The following is an 18633-nucleotide window of genomic DNA, read 5'->3' on the forward strand; positions in this document are numbered from 1 at the left end:
AAAACTGTTTTAACTTTCCTTGAATCAATCCAATATTTATTTTATAATTTTCAAAGCTGATTTTTTAGGTTTTTAAAAATCCATGTAAAAGCACAGGGTATTGATATCAACTAATAAATTCTCTCAGATCTAAATTCATTAATCCTTAAGAGCTATAAGTAAACTTCCATTTTATCTTTCTTAAAGAAGTAATGTGTTATTTCACATGGCAATACTGTGCTTTATGACACTTTCAGAGAAAGGAAAAGGTTGCTTATTTGGGGCTGTCCTTCTCTGAAATCCAGAATAGAACCTTTCCAGTAGCAAATGGTGTATGCCCTCTGAAACAATTACAGTGTCAACTTTTTAAGCCAGAACTATACACTAGAAAGGGCAGAAGGCATGCAAGAAAAGAGCCCTGTTCATTAGTTACAGAAAAAGTGGGCCAATTTAACTAGGGTAGAGCAGCACCTGAGGGTGCAACAAGGCAGCTGTTGCCTCAGCCATATCCCTGCCGCTGACACAGAGCAGACAGGGCAGACTGCTAGGTTGGCCTCTGGTTGTCCCATCTCTAGGAGCTCTCAGGATACTAGAAAATAGGAGAGTCATAACCACGGTTTTATCTCTGTTCACCTTAAGACTAAAATCACTGACAGACTTCATTCTTTTGAAAGTACTTCTGAAAAAATAAAAACAAAAAACCCCAATTACCCAGTAGCTAAAAAGGAAATTTAACAAACTCCAAAAGGGTATTGGATAATATAAGACAAAAGAAATAAAATATTATTCTAAATTTAATACCCTGATTCTAAAACACTGGAAGTTGTTACAGATTATAAATTATAATGCACAAGCTACAACAGAACAATCTACAGAAAGATTACTGGTTTTATTAAACCCAGGATAACTATAATTATGTTTTGCTGAATTTCAATAAACTTTTCTAAGTTTGCTACATCTTTAGACAACCATACTCAACAAATAGATAATTTAGATTTTTATTGTTTTTTAAAAACCTCTATAAATGTCAATATACATAAAGCATTCACACAACAGTAAAAAAAATTTCAAGGAAACAATACTATAAACTAGAGACATATTTTAGTATTTTTAAAAAGTAAGTCAGGACATAAGTTTCAATTTATATATATATATTTAACATATTTTTACACCATTTTTCATTTTTGTAACCCCTGTAGAATTCCCACCACCAATTCACACATGTGCCATCACCAAAGTCCCTTGTGCTCTTCCCACCCTTATTTCTCTTATTTTGATTTTTTATTCTATTCCCCTTCCCACCACCATCTACCCCTCTACACCACCACCCCCATAGAATGTCTCTGGTTTATAATTGTTTTTGGTGTTACTTTATTGCAATTAATTTTTTCCTGATCCCTTATACTAATCCTATAAATGACACCATCCAGTGTTTTTCTTTTTCTTTCTGTCTTATTTCACTAAGCATGATCCCTTCTAGATCCTGTTGTCACAAATGACATAAATTTTATCTTTTTATTGCTGAGTAATATTCCATATATATATATATATGTATGTATGTACCATAACTTCTTGATTCATTCATCTATTTTTGGACACTTGAGTTGATTCCACCTCTTACCTTTGTAAACAGTGCTGCAATAACATAGGGTTGTAGGTGTCTTTTTGAATTAATGTTGTGTACTTTGGATAAATACTTAAGAGTGGAATTGCTGAACCATATGGAAGCTCCATTTTCAGCAGTTTGAGAAACCGCCAATACTGATGGTAAACAAATACTCATTGTTCAAAATGAAGTTTGAAAACCTTAAATATCAGTCCTAAAATACTTTAACTGTCAACTCCAGGATATAATAATCTGAAAAATATTATAGCTATATCTGCACAGGAGACTTAAAAATCTGAATCTAGGGCCTCTCTGGTGGCATAGTCTCAGAGCCATCAAGCTATCTCCAGTCACTGTGGCATGAGTTCAATCCCTGGGCAAAGAGCTGACCCCCATGTGGCAGCAGACCTCAGCTGTCTGGCCCACTACTCCCCTCAGCAGTGTATTTCAGTCAATCTGCCTGTTCTGCTCCCCACTCTGTCTCTGGTGAATACTCTAACCCCTGCAGCTCTGGCCAACAACCCCAGTTCATGTATGCATAAATGAAAATAAATCTATAAAAATCTGAATCTATAAGATTTATTCTAACAAATAAATCTTAGAACTCGTGCCAACTCATAAACTTAGCTTTTTTTTTTTGCTAAGTTTTAACTGAAAGAAAATATAAGATGTGATTACACATTTATTTTTTTTAAAGAAACTCACTACAGATCAGAAAACAAAAAGTTTAATTTTTTGTAATAGTATTTGAAAACTTCTCAAATGGAATTTATTATATAGTGTACCAAAACATAGAATTCATAGACTTTCCCAAGAGGTCACTGATCTAATAAGTTGTGATAACTATCTTAAATAGCTTACTACTATTTTTAGCCTGGGAACCATCTAAAATCTAGTGTTTAGTAGAGAGGAAGTAAAGAAGAAAACTGAAAAGAAGATACAAGTCTGCCTCTCCCCCTTTAAAAATAGCTTCCATTACACCACCTGATTTTTTTGAACTTATAGACTGACTTACAGTAATTGAATTTAATGCATCTAACAGTACATCAAGCACTGTTAACTAATCTGTTTGGATTTTTCCTGCCTCACATAGCTTCCTTACATGCATTACCGGTATTCTATTTAGTAATCAACGGGAACCCTCTATAGACTTCTGGGATTTCCCCCACTGTCCTTACACACACACTGCCCAGAAACTCTTAAGGCAAAATCCTGGGGCCTACCTAGAGTTCACCTCATCTGAGTCCCATTTATCAGGGTCATGTCTTTTCTTGCCCAATGTTCAGTGTCTTAAAAACCACTGTGTTTTTCAGCTGTATTAGGTAAGAGTTAATCTGATTCCTGATACTCCATTTTGGGTGGATGCAGAAATACAGGCCCTGTCATGAAAGCATTGCTAAACGTAAAGTTATCTAGACTCAGTTTCACTCCACATCTAAACAGACCATTGTTGCAGACACTAAGGAATTACCTTTCTGCCTATTTTCTTTGGACAATACACTGTACTGTGAACCTTTTTTTTGGGGGGCTCCAGAACCACCTTTCTATTAGCGAATGCCACTGGCTTCTTTTAACTCAGCAAAGCCCAATTTATGTGCCGCATTCCTACCAGGCTTCTCCACACCACCAGCCCCAACTTTTTACATGTAAATACAAGTTGGATCTGCCTGTCCAGTGCAGCTGTACAGTTACTTCTTGAAGTTTGGGAGTCTAGCTAGTTATTCTCTAAAACATAAACTGACACTGCTAAAGTTATTCTCTAGAACATAAATAAATACTACTAAAGATATGCACAATATCTCAAATATCTGTCCTGCTTTGTTATAAAAATATTTTATAAACATAGCTTACATGCTACCAAAAAAGTGAAACAAAAACAAGATGAAAGCATTGTTCTTTAGCATTAGGTATAATGTATATGTAAAAAAAAAGGAATAAAAAATAATTATTCTCAAAATGTACTTGAGTATTAAATGTCATCAAAAGAAGCAGGAGAGAGTTTCTAAGAGGAAATAAATTTCAAAGTCTAAATGAAAACTTTCCAGAGTTTTGTATGTTCCCAATCCCATTTCAAGGCCAATGGAAGGCTGTGTTAAAATTCTGAGTAATTTATAACTAAGTAGCATTATTAAAAATCACACCCTTCAAAATATAGGTATTTTCAAGAAATTCTGATGATATAGTACACACCAAAGAGGAAAACAAAGGACCCAGAAGCTTCGAAGTAAATGTTTAAGTATAGCTATAATGGAAGACTTTTAATAAGCATTCCAAGGAATATTGTGGCAGTACCGGAGAGCTTAAAAATTTAGGTTGAGCATCTACTTTTCTTTTTTTTTAGTTCTATTTTTTCATTCTCATAGAAGTATCAACTGTCTGGGTCTTTGCATTTACTTCTTCTGCTTGGAACTGTGTCCTCCTAGCCCCCTCACGGCAGTCTTCTTGTTTAAATCTTCGCTCTCAGAAGGGCCTTCTTCCTCACCCTAGCCAAAAAAGCTTTTGCCCCACAATAGCACAAAAGCACATCATCCTCCCTTATTTTCTTCATAGTCAATCTATCCTTTTTAAAAGTTACACATTTATAATCTATTTCTTTTCATACCCCATGTGTAAAATGTAACTTGAGTCCCAAATCTCCAGTTCATCTTTCTGACTCTAGCTAGACAAATGGGTTTAAGTTCTTTATTTTGGTTTACCTACTAAATATTAACTATTATTACCTGATGAATAATATATTTCCTACTGGCTATTAAAGCTTATATGAGAGATTTATGAGTTAGACTTATAAGTCATATCATCTTCGGAAATATGTGACAATTTAGTTACTGGTATTAGTACTTGTCTTTTACCTATGACCACGGTCTATACACTGTATCATGTTACTAGTTACCAAAATAGTGTCTATTCATACCCATAATAGCACTGGTAATAGTAATACCAGTTTATATGCAAAAGTGTTCTTAGAAGAGCTTTATGGGTATTTTCTTCCTGCAACTATACAGTGGCTTATATGTTGCTTTCATTAGACCACCAGCAAAACAAAAAGTGTCTTTCTTTAATGCAGACATAATTGGGTTAAACTATTTGTTCAAATATTTTTCAAGGGTATATAAGAGCTATTGGGGTCACTTCCAGGAATGTTCTAAAGATTTATGTTTCCTCAGCCATTCGAGACACACTTCCATAGTAGTAAGCCACTGCTATTAATGGGATTGCGTCATATTACTACTTCTGTAGGAAGCCCATCAAATGTATGACAAAATATATATCCATCCATTCTCAACTAAAGATACATAGATATCAGTATTTGAGACTGATTCAGTTTATTTCAACTTAAAAGTGAACAAAACAAGACAGATTTGTGCAGTCTGAAGATCTCTTAATATTAGGCCCTAAGTTGTCATGTCATTTCATGTTACTAAATCTTCTCTTCAATCTCCTCTCCCAATAACTATTGGCTTACCCCCTTTGCAAGTTCTAATGGAGCTGAATTATGAAATTCATTAGGGCCTAATGACTATTAGAACTGAAGGTGAACAAATATCCTTCATTTCCCCCCCTCGCCATCCCCATATAAGCTATCTGCCAGTATTATCTGGAAACCTACAGAGTGTACAGACAACCTTTCCTACCTTATTTATACCTGTGTGTGTGTATATATACACACATCACACACACATTCCACATTACACTTCAAATGTATCATACTTTATATGGATGTTTGTTAAAGAGATTCATTAAGGAAAAAAGGAAGAAAACTTTAATAAATACAATCAGAAATGAGATGTTACAATAGACATCTTAAAAATAGATTAACATAAGACACTACTATGAATGTTTTTATGCCAATAACCTATGGATAATTTAGAAGAAACAGATCAAAATAATTTTCTGAGACTGAATCAGAAGAAATAAAAAGCCTAAATAGACCAATCACAAGCAAGAAAATCGAAAGAGTAATCAAATACCTTCCTAAAAACAAAAGGCCAGGACCTGATAGTTTTATAACTGAGCTCAATGAAATCTTCAAATTAAAGGTACCTATCTTTCTCAAACTCTTCCCAAACCTTGAAAAGGGAGTGCTCTAAAAATACATATTATGAGGCCAACATTACTTATATAAAAAGCATACAGGCCCTCTCTGATGTTGCAATGGGTTAAAGCACTGTGACGCTTGCTGCAGCCACTTAAGCACAGTTTGATCCCCAACCCTTGAGCTGACCTACATGGTGTGGCAGACCTCTCCTGACCCACCCACTGCTACCCTCAGCAGTGTATTTTGTCGATCTGCCTGTTCTGCTCCCCACTCTGCCTCTGGTGAATCCTCTCACTGCTCCTGCATCTCTGGCCTGTACCCCAGTTCTATTTGCATAAATAAACAAATCTTAAAAAAAAAAGATGCAAAAATCCTCAAAAAAAATCTTAGCAAACAATCTAAAAATATATTAAAGGTCCATATACCACGACCAAATAAGATTTATTCCAAGGGCAGATATGCAAATTGAAAACTATCATTCACCACATCAAAAAAGGAAGAAAAAATAACACAATCATATCAATGGGTACAGAGAAAGCATATGACAAGTTTTAACATTCATTTATGATAAAAACTCAAAAAATGCCTCAACATTATAAAGCCCGTGTATCACAAACCCACAGTTGATATTACACTCAATTGTAGAAAATTGAAAAGTTCTTCATCTCAGATACAAGACTTTTACCAAAAGTCAGAAATCTTAGCTAAATAGGCAAGAGAAAGATATAAAAAGAATACAATTTAGGAAAGAATATGTAACACTATCACTATTTGCAGATGACATGATAATAAACATACATAAAGACTCCACTAAAAAGTTATTAGAATACAGTAAGTTAGTACAGTGAGATGCAGGCTACAAGAGCAATATATAAAAATCTATTAAGTTCCTATATGCAAATAATGAACTAGAAAACAATCCAATTTACAAGTATATCAAAAAGAATGAAATACCCAGGAACAAACTTAGCAAAGAAAGTGGAAGATCCATATACTGAAGATTAAATGACACTGTTAAAAGAAATACAAAACAATGAAACGGAAAGATAGTCCTTACTTATGTAAGAACTAATATTGTTAAAATGGCTACCTTACCTAAAGCAACAAAGATTTAGTGAAATCCCTATCAAAGTTTCAATGACATTCTTCAACAAAACTGAGCAAACATTACTGAAATGAATATGGAAATACAAAATACCCAAGCCAATTTTGACCAAAAATAACAAATTTATCACACTCCCAGACTTTCAAACAATATTACAAAGCTATAGTAATTAAAACTGTTATGGTGTTGGGATAAAAATAGATACACTGACAAATGGAATAGAATTCAACATCTAGAGATAAACCCAACTTTTACAAGCTAAGAGGCTACATTCATGACATATAACTTCCTGGTTTGTCAGTTTATCGGCTTTTTATAAAAGTCTGTTTCATTTCAAGACTGTTGTGCTCAGTGACATTCAGTTAGAGTATACTTGTGGACAAAGGAACATCTCTTCAGCAAATAGTACTGGGAAAATTAGACAACTACATGCAAAAGAATGGAATTAGACCACTATCCTCACACACACAAAAGCTAACATGAAATGGATTAAAGACCTGAAACTATAAAACATGCAGAAAATGACAAACATGAAACACTCCATGACACACACTTTAGAGGCTGAAATGGGGATTTGAAAAGAGTAACAAGAGGAGAAAAAGTAACAGTAAATAATGGAACTGAATCAAAGTAAAAAGTTTCTGTACAGCAAAATCAACTATCACTAAAAAGAAAAAAGACACTTTAATTGAATGGGAGAAATACTATTTGCACATCTGCAAGCAGTGAATATTAAAGACCCATAGAGAACTCATAACAAAAAGAAAGCAAATAATCTTAAATAAAAAATAGAATTAAACATGCTTTCCTTTAAAGAAGGCATAGAGATGACCAACAGACATATGGAAAAATACACATAATCAGTTATCATCAGGAAATGCACCTTAAAAATCACACTGAGATACCACTATCTCATACTGGTGAGAATGGCCTATATAAAACAGTCCAGAAACAACAAATGGTTACAAGCATGTGGTAGGGCTGTAGAATGGCCCAAATAGAAAACAGTATGGAAGTTTTACGAAATATTAAAAATAGATCTACTGTATGATCCAGCAATCTCACTACTCAGAGAATGCAAAAACACTTATTTGAAGGGATAAAATCACTTGCACTTACTGCAGCATTACTTACAGTAGTGAAGTTATAGGAACAATCTAAATTACCAAAGACAGATGAGTGACTAAATTAAGATGTGTTACAGATAGACAATGGAATACTATTCAGCTCTAAATAAAACTTGTTGCATTATAAAATAAACTTACATGATTAGTAGCTTCAAAACAGAGTATTTCCCTACTTTTTCATTTAAAATTGCAGACAAATCTAACCATCTCTAACTCGGCTCCCTTCTTGAGGGAAGTTCTTTATCTCCCATGTTAAATGGAAGTTCTGCATCAATCAGATAAAATCAAAGTAATCACTTTCTAAAGCATTACTACACTACTAAAATGTTAAAAAAAAAAACCTCTGAGTAGCAAATGTTAGCTATGATCTATTATTATTTAAAAGATAGTTTTGATCAATCTACATTTGACTGAATAAAACACTGTACATTCTCAGTGTTGTCAACTCAAATAATTTATGCTATAACCAAGTATTAATCAGCCTGGAATTTTCTGGGTGCCAATGTAGACCTGCTAGCTCAGAGTCCTTCCTCTAAACAAGGACTCTTCTTTTACTCCCACCATAAACCCTCTTGTATTCTCTGCAGGCAAATGGAATTTATACACAGCAGCTCCAGAAAATATCGTCTACTTACCAACATTTGCAATTTTATCTATGAACCCCTGGGAACTCACAACCAGCACACAACCGATGCCTATTCATACTTATCACAATGTGGTCTCTAAACTGCCCATATCAGAATCACAGAGTAGCTGTCTAAAGCAATGCCATTCAAATTAACTTTGGAACTGAACTCTCCAGTAACAGAGGTCAGGAGTAAACATTTTAAAACTCTTCCCAGGTTTTTATTAATATTTAAAGCCTATCCAGAGGGATATATGGCTCTAAATGAGAATTTAAGAATACTCAGTTTTCATCCCCTACTCTGATCCTTGGAGTTATTTAAGAAAACTTCAACATAATCCAAAATACTTAATATTATTGCTATAGTTTTTCCTATTATAAGTAGGGGACCAGCATTTTCTGTCCATGTCAACAACCTTCTACTCCTTCAACTGCCACACCTTAGACCTAGAAGAGCTATTCAATTTATCAATAATCTTAAAATCAATGGTGTCCGCGGCCCAATGTATTTTCTCCTTCTCTTACTAAATCTGTTCTTCAGTTTTAGCTAGACTCCAATCCCATGGCTTCTATTTTCTTCTATCAACTCACCTAACTAACAGTTCTATTCACTGCTCTGCCCAGCACAGAAGACCCAACACTATGGACATTCCACATGGACCTCAGATAGACCCTAGTTGGCACCTTTCATCCCTGCTGGAAATAGCACCAATGAGCTAGAGTAACACAGCTAGTTTAGGAGTCTATTATATTTAGACTTATATTTTCAGTTCAGATTAGCTTAATGGTTACTGCCATTATTAGAACTAATACTTGATGAGCAGCTAGTGAATTTAATGATTATTTTATATATTCCTCACAACAACTCTGTAAGATAGACACATCATCACCTTCACTAAAAGCTACTGATGCTAAGAAGGATTAAATAAACCTAAGGTCTCAGGGTCAGTATGTGACAAAACTGAGATTCAAACCCATCAGACCCTGTTCTATAGCCTGGCTCAAGTTCCTTATCATCCTACTCCAGTAATAAATGAAAAGGAAAAATAGCAGCTCAGCCATTTATCACTTGAAGAATGAACTCCTACTTTCAGAAAGCTTCACCCACTGTTCTGCTCCCCTCCATCCATTACCCTTTTCAGATCTTGTCTTCAGAAAATGGTAACAGATGGTAATACAAAAAAGAATTATGCTTTGGAAAGCTTACTAGTGAGCTTGACATGTAGAAACCTTTGTCCTTTATTAGTTCAGATTTCTAAAGAATAGTATGTGAAATACTGTAGAAAACCTTGAAATTGAAATGAATATTATGGCCAACTTTTCAAACTCACCTCTTGTTTTTCTTGTAATTTTCCAGTTGTTGCAACTGTATGTGTTTGTATCTTTCTAATTCACACTGTCCACATAAATCCTCCAGATTCAGCAAGTGGTTTTCTACCTCCTCAAAACTTGCCTCTAAGTGAGCTGAAAATATATGAGGTCAAAAGAGGAATAAACATAAAATTCAGTATGTTTGACCATGGAAAAAAGAAAAAGTATCCAAAGTTAAAACTTTAAACTGTTAAGCTGGTTTTATATTTATCATTCTTAAAACTTTCTTGAAGCAAAATCAAATACACTAATATTAGAATATACCATAAATTATCTTTATGTTTTTGTATTTCAAATATTTTCAAGATGTAACTTACCAAAATAACTTAAGGTTTCTATTAACCTTAATTAATCTTGATGAAGAAACATAGTATCTTGACTAATCTAATGACATCACAAATGAACAAGAAATTTTCAAATACAGAAAACAGAACTAACACACATTAACACAAACAAAATCTAATGTTTGATATTTCCAGTTCCTTTAGTTTTGTCTTGCCTAAGGATTTATATGTATAAAGACAAATAATCAGTAAGCATAGGTCACCAAGCCAATCAGCAACTATGGGGAAGGGATTCAGCTCTGTCTTCTAGTCCTTCTACTGGTGTTTTCTTGTTCTGCATGGCTCTTGGACATAGAGCTTTGAAGTTTTACTGAAACATGGATATAATCCAGTCAAATTCTTCATTTAAAATATTCAAGACCTAAGCCTGCAGAACTTAATTCAGTGTCATGTCGAAGGTCACTAAGCTAGTAAAAGGCAGTCAGCAGTCAAAATTGAGTCCCTCTTAACACTAAAATGGTTTACAATTTTAGTGAACTAAACTAGGGACAGAAATAAGCTATTTCCTCAGGCAAGAGAAAAGTTTTAGAAGTTAAGGATTTTAGAACTCAGTCATCAACATGGCACCTTACTAGACTTCACGTTCTAGATACTGGGACCCAAATATGAAACAGTGCTTATGCACAAAGAGTTTGAAGCAAAAGAGGCATATTTGACTGACAACAATCTGACAGAGACAGACATAAGATGCTGAAAACGCAAAGGACCATAGCATCTAACACAGATGTGGGAAGGAAAGGGGAAAGCTCCCCAACAGGTGGAAGCTACAGCCTTGCAGCCAGGAAGGGTAGCAGGAAGAGAGCAGATTGTGCAGCTTTCCAGTCTTGGTTTCAAATAAATGGCTACAATATAATTACAGTGCATCTAATGCCTTCATTTATCCACTAGATGATTTTTCATATGACTTTTTAAATGAGTTTTTGTAGCATGTAGGTTGAGGTAAACTCAAATTTTAACTTGGAATTTCAGGCTTCTTAAAACACAGTGTTTGGCTTGTTTTAATTAATCTTTGATCCAAAGATATATTATATCCAGAAGTAGCCACCTTTTCTAATAGAGAATTTTAATTTTACTCAGTATCTATGGCTGCAATACCCCTGCTCACCTCACCCCCAACCCCCACCCACTTTTAAGCTGGTAAGGCCTAGTAGGGCTGAAAGACAAGAATTTGGGAAGAGGTCAGAAGTAGAGGATATGTACTGAGAAGTAAAAATGTGAGACAAGTGCTTAGCACTCATCTTAGAAGACACTTTAAGCACTGACTTTTATTCATATTGCTAGAGCACTATATGCCTTTGGTGAATCTAAAAAAGGTTGGTAATAATGCAGCTCATCATAGTTTTGAATCTTTCCTCAGGGGCTACATCAAACAGTTAACATTCGATTATGGAAAACTCAACCTGAGACAATTTGCAAAATCTAGATTTTCATGAAAAATCTACCATTTTAAATAATGATAAAAAGTGAATGAGGAGTTCCTGTGGAGATAAGCAGTCAAAATGACATTATTATATTCGATGCTGTTTAAATTATTTTTTTGTTATTAAATAAAACGGAAAATGGACAAGGATACTGACTGGGAGGTAGGGCTACTGGCACTGAAGAAGCACAATTCAGCTCATTTTGTTGTAAGTGGTCTGACAGGACCTTAAAAAATGATCATAGCTAATAGGATTATTTAAAAGGCCATTTCACTTTGATTAGTGATAAGAACTCAAATAATTAAATTTTATACAGAATCCATTTAACTCTGAGCTACTTGGTTCCTTCAGTTTCATGCACATTATCCTTAGCATAGAAAGGACTGGTTAAGAGAAGGGTTTCAAGTGCAAGCTTGAAAACTCAGCCCCGCCCTTTAAAGATGAGATGAAGGAAGATTCTTATCAGTGAAAAGAGGGTAAGTAATACACATCTTTCAAAGATGTCAAAAGGGTTCAATGAGGCAAAGTATGTAAAGTACCTAGTGCAGTACTTGAGGGTGAATAAATAATTAATGGTCTACCAAACTGCAGAGAAAAAATTTTAGAAAGAATAGTTACATTTTGAACAACTAAAAATTCTGTAGATGTAATGATCACATTGTAACACTTATGAATCTAATAGGCTGGAAAAAAATTTTTTAGACATACTCATACACCTATAAATAATATGGGTGACTATATTCTTAGATTTAAGACTCCTTCTAAGTGAGGGGGATTAAATTTCAAATGATTTTTCTAAAAAGAAAACATACAATGAATTCAGTATTACCTCTACATGATTAAACATGTGTGCTCTTTCTACCTTTCTTATTTGGACAGATGGCAATTTCCACTTAGAGTCTAACTCTGTTGGCTGACTGCAGAGCTAATGAGGCCAGGAACTTGAATGAAGTTGATCCCTAGGCAGGCCAATTAATTTCTCACAGAGAGAAATTCTGTTCTAGGTACAAACTGAACTTACTACCCTAATTGTATTAATAAAATGAAGACCAGGTAAAAACATGTGAATGGTTTAGTACCAACCTGAAAGCACTAATAAGAAATAAATAAACCATATGTTCTTTGGAATAGTTTAACATCAGCCCATGTTAAATGGCAAAACTAGATTTTAAAATTCTGCCGCCAAATTCATATTTATGTTATCCACTCTAAAGTTTCAAAGGCTCTCAAGTATTTTCCTAGAATCTAGTTGAACTCCTTAACTTAGTATTCAGAACCTACCCCACCCCCAACATCCTGTACCCATGACAACCAGTCTTACTGCTAATTTTCTTCAGGATCACTCCTCATTCTAAGAGGAACCCTGCATGTTCCTGAAATGCTTCTGCTTAACACCAATGCCCACCCCAACCTCTTTTTCAGCTCAGGTCAATGCTACCCACCCTTGCTGCCCACAAAGATTTCTTCTGTGCTTCTCCACATAACCAAATCTTATAAAGATGTCTATTTTGACCTACACCATACAACTACTGGTATACTCTCATCTCTCCTAGGAGTCAGTAGTGTCTTAAAGGTAAAGATTATGCTTTTTCATTTTTTCCCCTAATACCGCATTTGTTGAATTCAAACAACAATTTCTAGAGATAGAATGATCCCATCACTTGAAAACATAAAATAATCACCATAAATAAAACATACCTTTACAAGAAGCTCAAACCTCACCATTTTGCTCACTATAACAGAGCATATGTCTCATTTAGAGATCAGTGGAAAAGAGAGGTAGAATTTTATTGTGAAAAGCCATTTGGGAATGCCTGACAGCTGTGCAGGAAAGAGCTCCACAAATCTTTGTGAGAAGATCGTCCCAGAGGAAGAGTGATTCTGTTTGGAATTTTTCTTTGGGTCATTTATTTCAAACACATATCTGCAGTGTTAACTATTGATATATGAAAAATGGAGTGGCACATTAAAATTAATCATTCCACACTTAATGAGTGCTTTTCTAACAAAATAATTAGCCTCAAGGAACAAAGAACTGTTCTTTGGCTGCAAACCCACAGGTCACAGAGATCAGGTCTAAAAGACTGGAAGATTTTTCAAATGCTTACATTACTCTTTTATGTAGTAAGGTAATGATGGTATGGTAATACAGAACTTTAATAAATGCACCAGCTTGCAAAAGCCATTATGGAACAAATGAGATCCATGTAGTATACTAAAAGGTAGCTAAAGAGAGTTAATATGCTCTTGAAGGGTCTAATCTTAGAAAGTTATCAGGACAATAAGAAGATAATTTCATGAAACACTAAAAGTTGTGACAGTCTCCCTGTTAGGTGCTTCCTAAAATTCTGTGTGGAAGAATGCATAGTAGTATAAGGTATCAGATGAGGTCAGAACGAAAGGGAGATACAAACTCAGCTTATGGCTTCCATTTTCTGACTGCATTTTGTATTTAAGAATAGAAACTTCTGTTTTAGATGATGGTAATAGTGTTTTTAAAGTAGGTCACATAAAATAAACTAAGCAATAGAGAAAATTCAAAACCTTGATATTTTAAACGTCAATAGGGATAGGATTAGACTACCCTCTAGTGGAAATTGAAGAGAATTAAAAAATAAATTTTCAAACATTTATCAGTTAAAGATAAAATGCACATTGTAATATCACAGAAAAAGAAAAGAAAGTAGATAGAATTTAGATGACTATTCTATTTCACCCCCATAGACTATATTGTACAGATTATTATACTGTTCATCTCACCACATTTCACTATGGTTTCTGCCTTCTAAACTATTTTGTTAAACAAGCAAAACTGCCTATTACCCATCAATTTGAAAAGTCTAGAAAAGCTCCCACCAGCATGACAGCATCTTGATGGCAAGGACCAGGTCCTATTCACTGATATACCCCTGGGCCTACAAACAGCACATGCCAGCTGCTTGGTATGTGCTAGGTAGTGTACTGAGTGTTTTACGCTTGTCTTCTCACCAACACTCTAACTACCCTGTAAGGCAGGTACTCTCATTTAGCAGACAGAAAATAAAGCTGCAGCAGTTACAAAATCTGCATGGGGTCTCACAGTCAGGAAGTTGTGGAACTAAGATCCAAACCCAGGTTGACAATCAGTTCCATAGCCCTTATTTTCCAGTTCCCTGAATACCTTTATTATTACATTTTCAAAGGACAAGGCTTACTGGTAATTAAATATTACACAGGTTTTTATACGCTATCTGCAACACACCCCATTTAAAAAAAAAATCACAAATGTGAATGGATTGTCCACTTTTTTCTTAAAAAAAAAAAAATCCTGAGGCATCAGTTTAATTCAACAAAAAGCATCATGAAAAGTCCAACTACTTACATAATTATCAAGCCTTCACTCTTTAATAGGGCCAAGACCCACCAGAGACCAAGGAAAGCTGAAAAGAGATAACTAAGTTGCTTGGAAAATGGAGGGACCGAATGGATTTATTAGACCTGATAATGAAAGGGCAAAATGTTCAAAGTAAACAAGTGAATCTAGAGTTAAGTTACTATTTTCTTCTAAGTTATTTTATCTCTTATTATTATTGGTTATAATGCTACAGCAAGGTACTTAAGCAATGAGATATCTTGACAGAAAATAAAACTGCCGCATTACAAAATTCGCCAAAAAAAATTATTCCATAATATATGACCTTACAAAACCCTATGGTGCTTCGAATATCAAGGATTAGTACATACATTCATTAAAATAAATTCACAAAATACATTAATGGTATAAGTATATTTATACAATCTAATCCACACAAATTTGGCACCAAAATGTTTTCATATTATAAAGAATGAAAATAATCAGCACTGATTCCAAGTAGCTTTAGTCACTTATCTAAAAGACCCACAATTTCAAAATACCTGTCCATACAGTTAAATTACAAGTTAAAATTACTACGTGTAAAATTAGTAAGTAAATTTACTTAGTGTAAAATTACTAAGTGTAAATATCAGGTAAGTTTAACAGCTGTTGGAGTAAATCCTAAAGGTAGCATATATTTCAAATGCTAATTCACATGACAATACATTAAAAAAAATCATTTAGAATTCAGAGGTATAGTCAAAGCAAACTAAATTTATTCCAAAAATGGTCCAATATAGGTTAGACAGTGACTTGAATTCAAGATGCTCATCCCATTAAGAAATTAAAATGCAGTTTCTTTGAAGAGGAAGTATCAAACTAAGTATCAAACAGGATATCAGATTTCTAACTAAGAATGAAAATAAGGTATTTTATATTTTAAAAAGACTTAGATAAACTGCACTTCTGTGGCTAAATGCACTGAATCTGTACAGTGGTATCAAGCAAATAGCTACAGAGAAAATTTACTCTCAGCAGAAAAAATGGGTAAGTTACCAACAGGCAAATAACTGCTAAAAAACAGATAATCAATGAAAAGCAGCAAATTCCAAGAGATGCAAAGAAGTTACAACAAAAGAAAAAGAAAATTCCAAATACCTTGTAGGCTATTTCCACCAGTTAGCTATGAAATGCTAGAAAAGGCTCCACCCATAAGAAGGATATAATGCAAAAAGATTTTACGTTTTCCCCATGATCTAAAAATCTCTTTTCCATGCCCTGGCTTAAGAAATAACAATACACAGATACCAAGATGACATTTGCAACAGATCTCTATGAAGACAATCCTGAGAGGAACTGACAGCTGCCGTGGAAACTGCCTCCCTCTCATTGGGAAACAATCATTGGTTTGGGATCCTGGATCTACAGCTTATTAACTGTGTGGCCCTGAGCAAGTCACAATCTCCACATCTTACTTTCTCATCTGTAAAGTGATAATAAAAGCTACAAAGCTACTTTTATATGCTTCTTGTGAGGATTACATACAATATTATAAAGCACCTAACAATCTTTGACATAATATAGGTGCTATAAATGTTAGCTACTGTTATAAGCAACACCATTCTAAATACCTTTTAGGTTTCAGGTATTCACATACAAAAAGCCTTTTATGACTTGCCTATTTCTTGCTTTGTAAGTCAGTTTAGTTTTTCATTAAAAAAAAAAAAAACTGAAAATAAAGAGATGGAAAGGGTATCCCTTACCATCTTACTTAACAGGATGGTTGGCTTATTGCCTAGAAAGTTTATCTCCTGTGTAACAAAACTTACCTCTTATTTCTTCAAGATTTTAAGCTTGGTTAGAAAATAGTAGGCCACATATTACACTAAGATGTGGAACTGTCAAGCATAAAAGTTTATTTTTTGAATATAAAACCAAGAAATAAAAGAGTTTCTGCATAATATATCCCAATGAAAACAAAAGTTTATAGATTTCCACAATGTATAAATAAATTTAGCCACATAGGTACCCTCCCTTGGCTGGATTTGTTTGACCTTCTACCACTCTGAAATTCAACAATGCATACTTCAAGACATGAAGCTCTAAGCAGACTGAATTTTAAAAATTACTTCTAGAGTGCATCCTATAGTCATGACAAAGCCACCCCAATCCCGTTTATTATCTGTACTTAAACTTTACATTTCTACATTTAAACAGAGACCTGATGTTGCAAAAAACATGAGTCAGTTTAGGAACCACAAAATTATGTTTCTTAAACTGAAAAAAACCTAATAGCATATTTTAAAATATTAGTCCAACACTTTAAATCATTTTCTAATCCTCAAACAGGGTATGACATTAACTAGAATTCACTTCACTACATTCCCCCAAATCTTGTTAACCAAAAATTTAATGTTTTCTTAGAAAGTTTTAAAATTATACCAAGTCTGAGTTATTTTCACTCCCAAAAGTAATATACAGATACAAACATAAACTTACTTAGATTTTCTGTCAAGGATTCTAAATCTGCTATTAAAGCTGGAAGTTGTTGAAGCTGCTCCTCTAACTCTATCAGGCTGGTCTTCTTCTTCTCCCAGTGTGCTGAAAGCATAACCACTTCACTATCCACCAGCTGCAACACACAAGAGAAGGGTTAGGCACAAAAAAATTATAGCCAGCATGAGTCTTTAAAATCATCTCTTCTGGGTTTAAACAACAAAACACTCTAAGCGGGACAAAAGTTGTTTTCTTTCTTAGAAAAGAGCCAACTTAATATTACTGCAGAAAGCCTCAAATTATTGCTTTTATCTGTACATCTTAACCAGAGAAGAGAAAGGTCAAAAATGACCTTAGAAATCACTTCTAAGTATAAACTATTTTTAAGTAAACCATGTATTTGAAAACCCAAATGTAGGGGGAAAAAACCCAAAAACTACCACTAACATCAGAAAACAAACAAACATAATTAACGGGTACTTATTTGTTTTACAAAGCGCATTCTTCCAATGCATTTATACTATGTTATCATTCAATTCATATTTAAGCAAATACTTATTACATAGTAAGGTGAATGGTATTTACATATGAAAAAATTGAGGCAACTTGATCAATTTCAGAAAAAGGAGAAAACTATTTAAATTTACAAAGAAGGAATTCAGATATAAAGGGCTTCAAATAGCAGAGTTGAGAGATACTAGTTTGGCCGAAACTAATTCTAACTTCTTTTCCTGAAAACTGTAAAGAAAATGACAGAACCTAGTCTCTCCCAGACAATTTTGCAATTTTGTTCTGGTCTTAACCTGGAGAAAGGAGGGGAAAGGGAAAGGGGAAAACAACACTAATAATATCTGAAGACTTGTAAAAGACACCCACATTACTATCTGCAGTAAATACTAAGAAAAAAATTCACCATATAATAGAATAAAATACATATAACTATTAAATGACATTAAATTAAGAGTTCACAGATAAGCTATATATTAAAAACACAATTTACATATCCCAAGACTTAAATAAGATTCTTCAGGAGTTAGAATGTAAATTCAACTGATTCTTACTGTATCTTACTAAAGAAAGATATTTTGAGACATACAAATATGCAATTAAGATATAAAACTGGGCCTCCCTGGTGGCCCAGCAGGTTAAAGCACAGCACTAAGAAACTAAAGCCACTTCCACATGAGTT

The 18633-nt window shown here is 34.1% G+C and overlaps 1 protein-coding gene across 1 annotated transcript in view; it reads right to left on the reverse strand.

The window, feature by feature from the left end:
* Positions 1-18633, reverse strand: part of DTNBP1 (dystrobrevin binding protein 1) — a 96905-nt gene that overhangs the window by 58580 nt on the left and 19692 nt on the right. The window contains exons 5-6 of the mRNA XM_004693282.2: positions 17448-17580; positions 9810-9942 (exon numbers count right to left, since the gene is read on the reverse strand). Coding sequence (XP_004693339.1) covers positions 9810-9942; positions 17448-17580 — 266 coding nt within the window. The remainder of the gene's footprint in view (positions 1-9809; positions 9943-17447; positions 17581-18633) is intronic.

This window comes from Condylura cristata, unplaced genomic scaffold, assembly GCF_000260355.1.
Source record: "Condylura cristata isolate star-nosed mole 26May11 unplaced genomic scaffold, ConCri1.0 scaffold00037, whole genome shotgun sequence".
Classification (NCBI taxonomy): domain Eukaryota; kingdom Metazoa; phylum Chordata; class Mammalia; order Eulipotyphla; family Talpidae; genus Condylura; species Condylura cristata.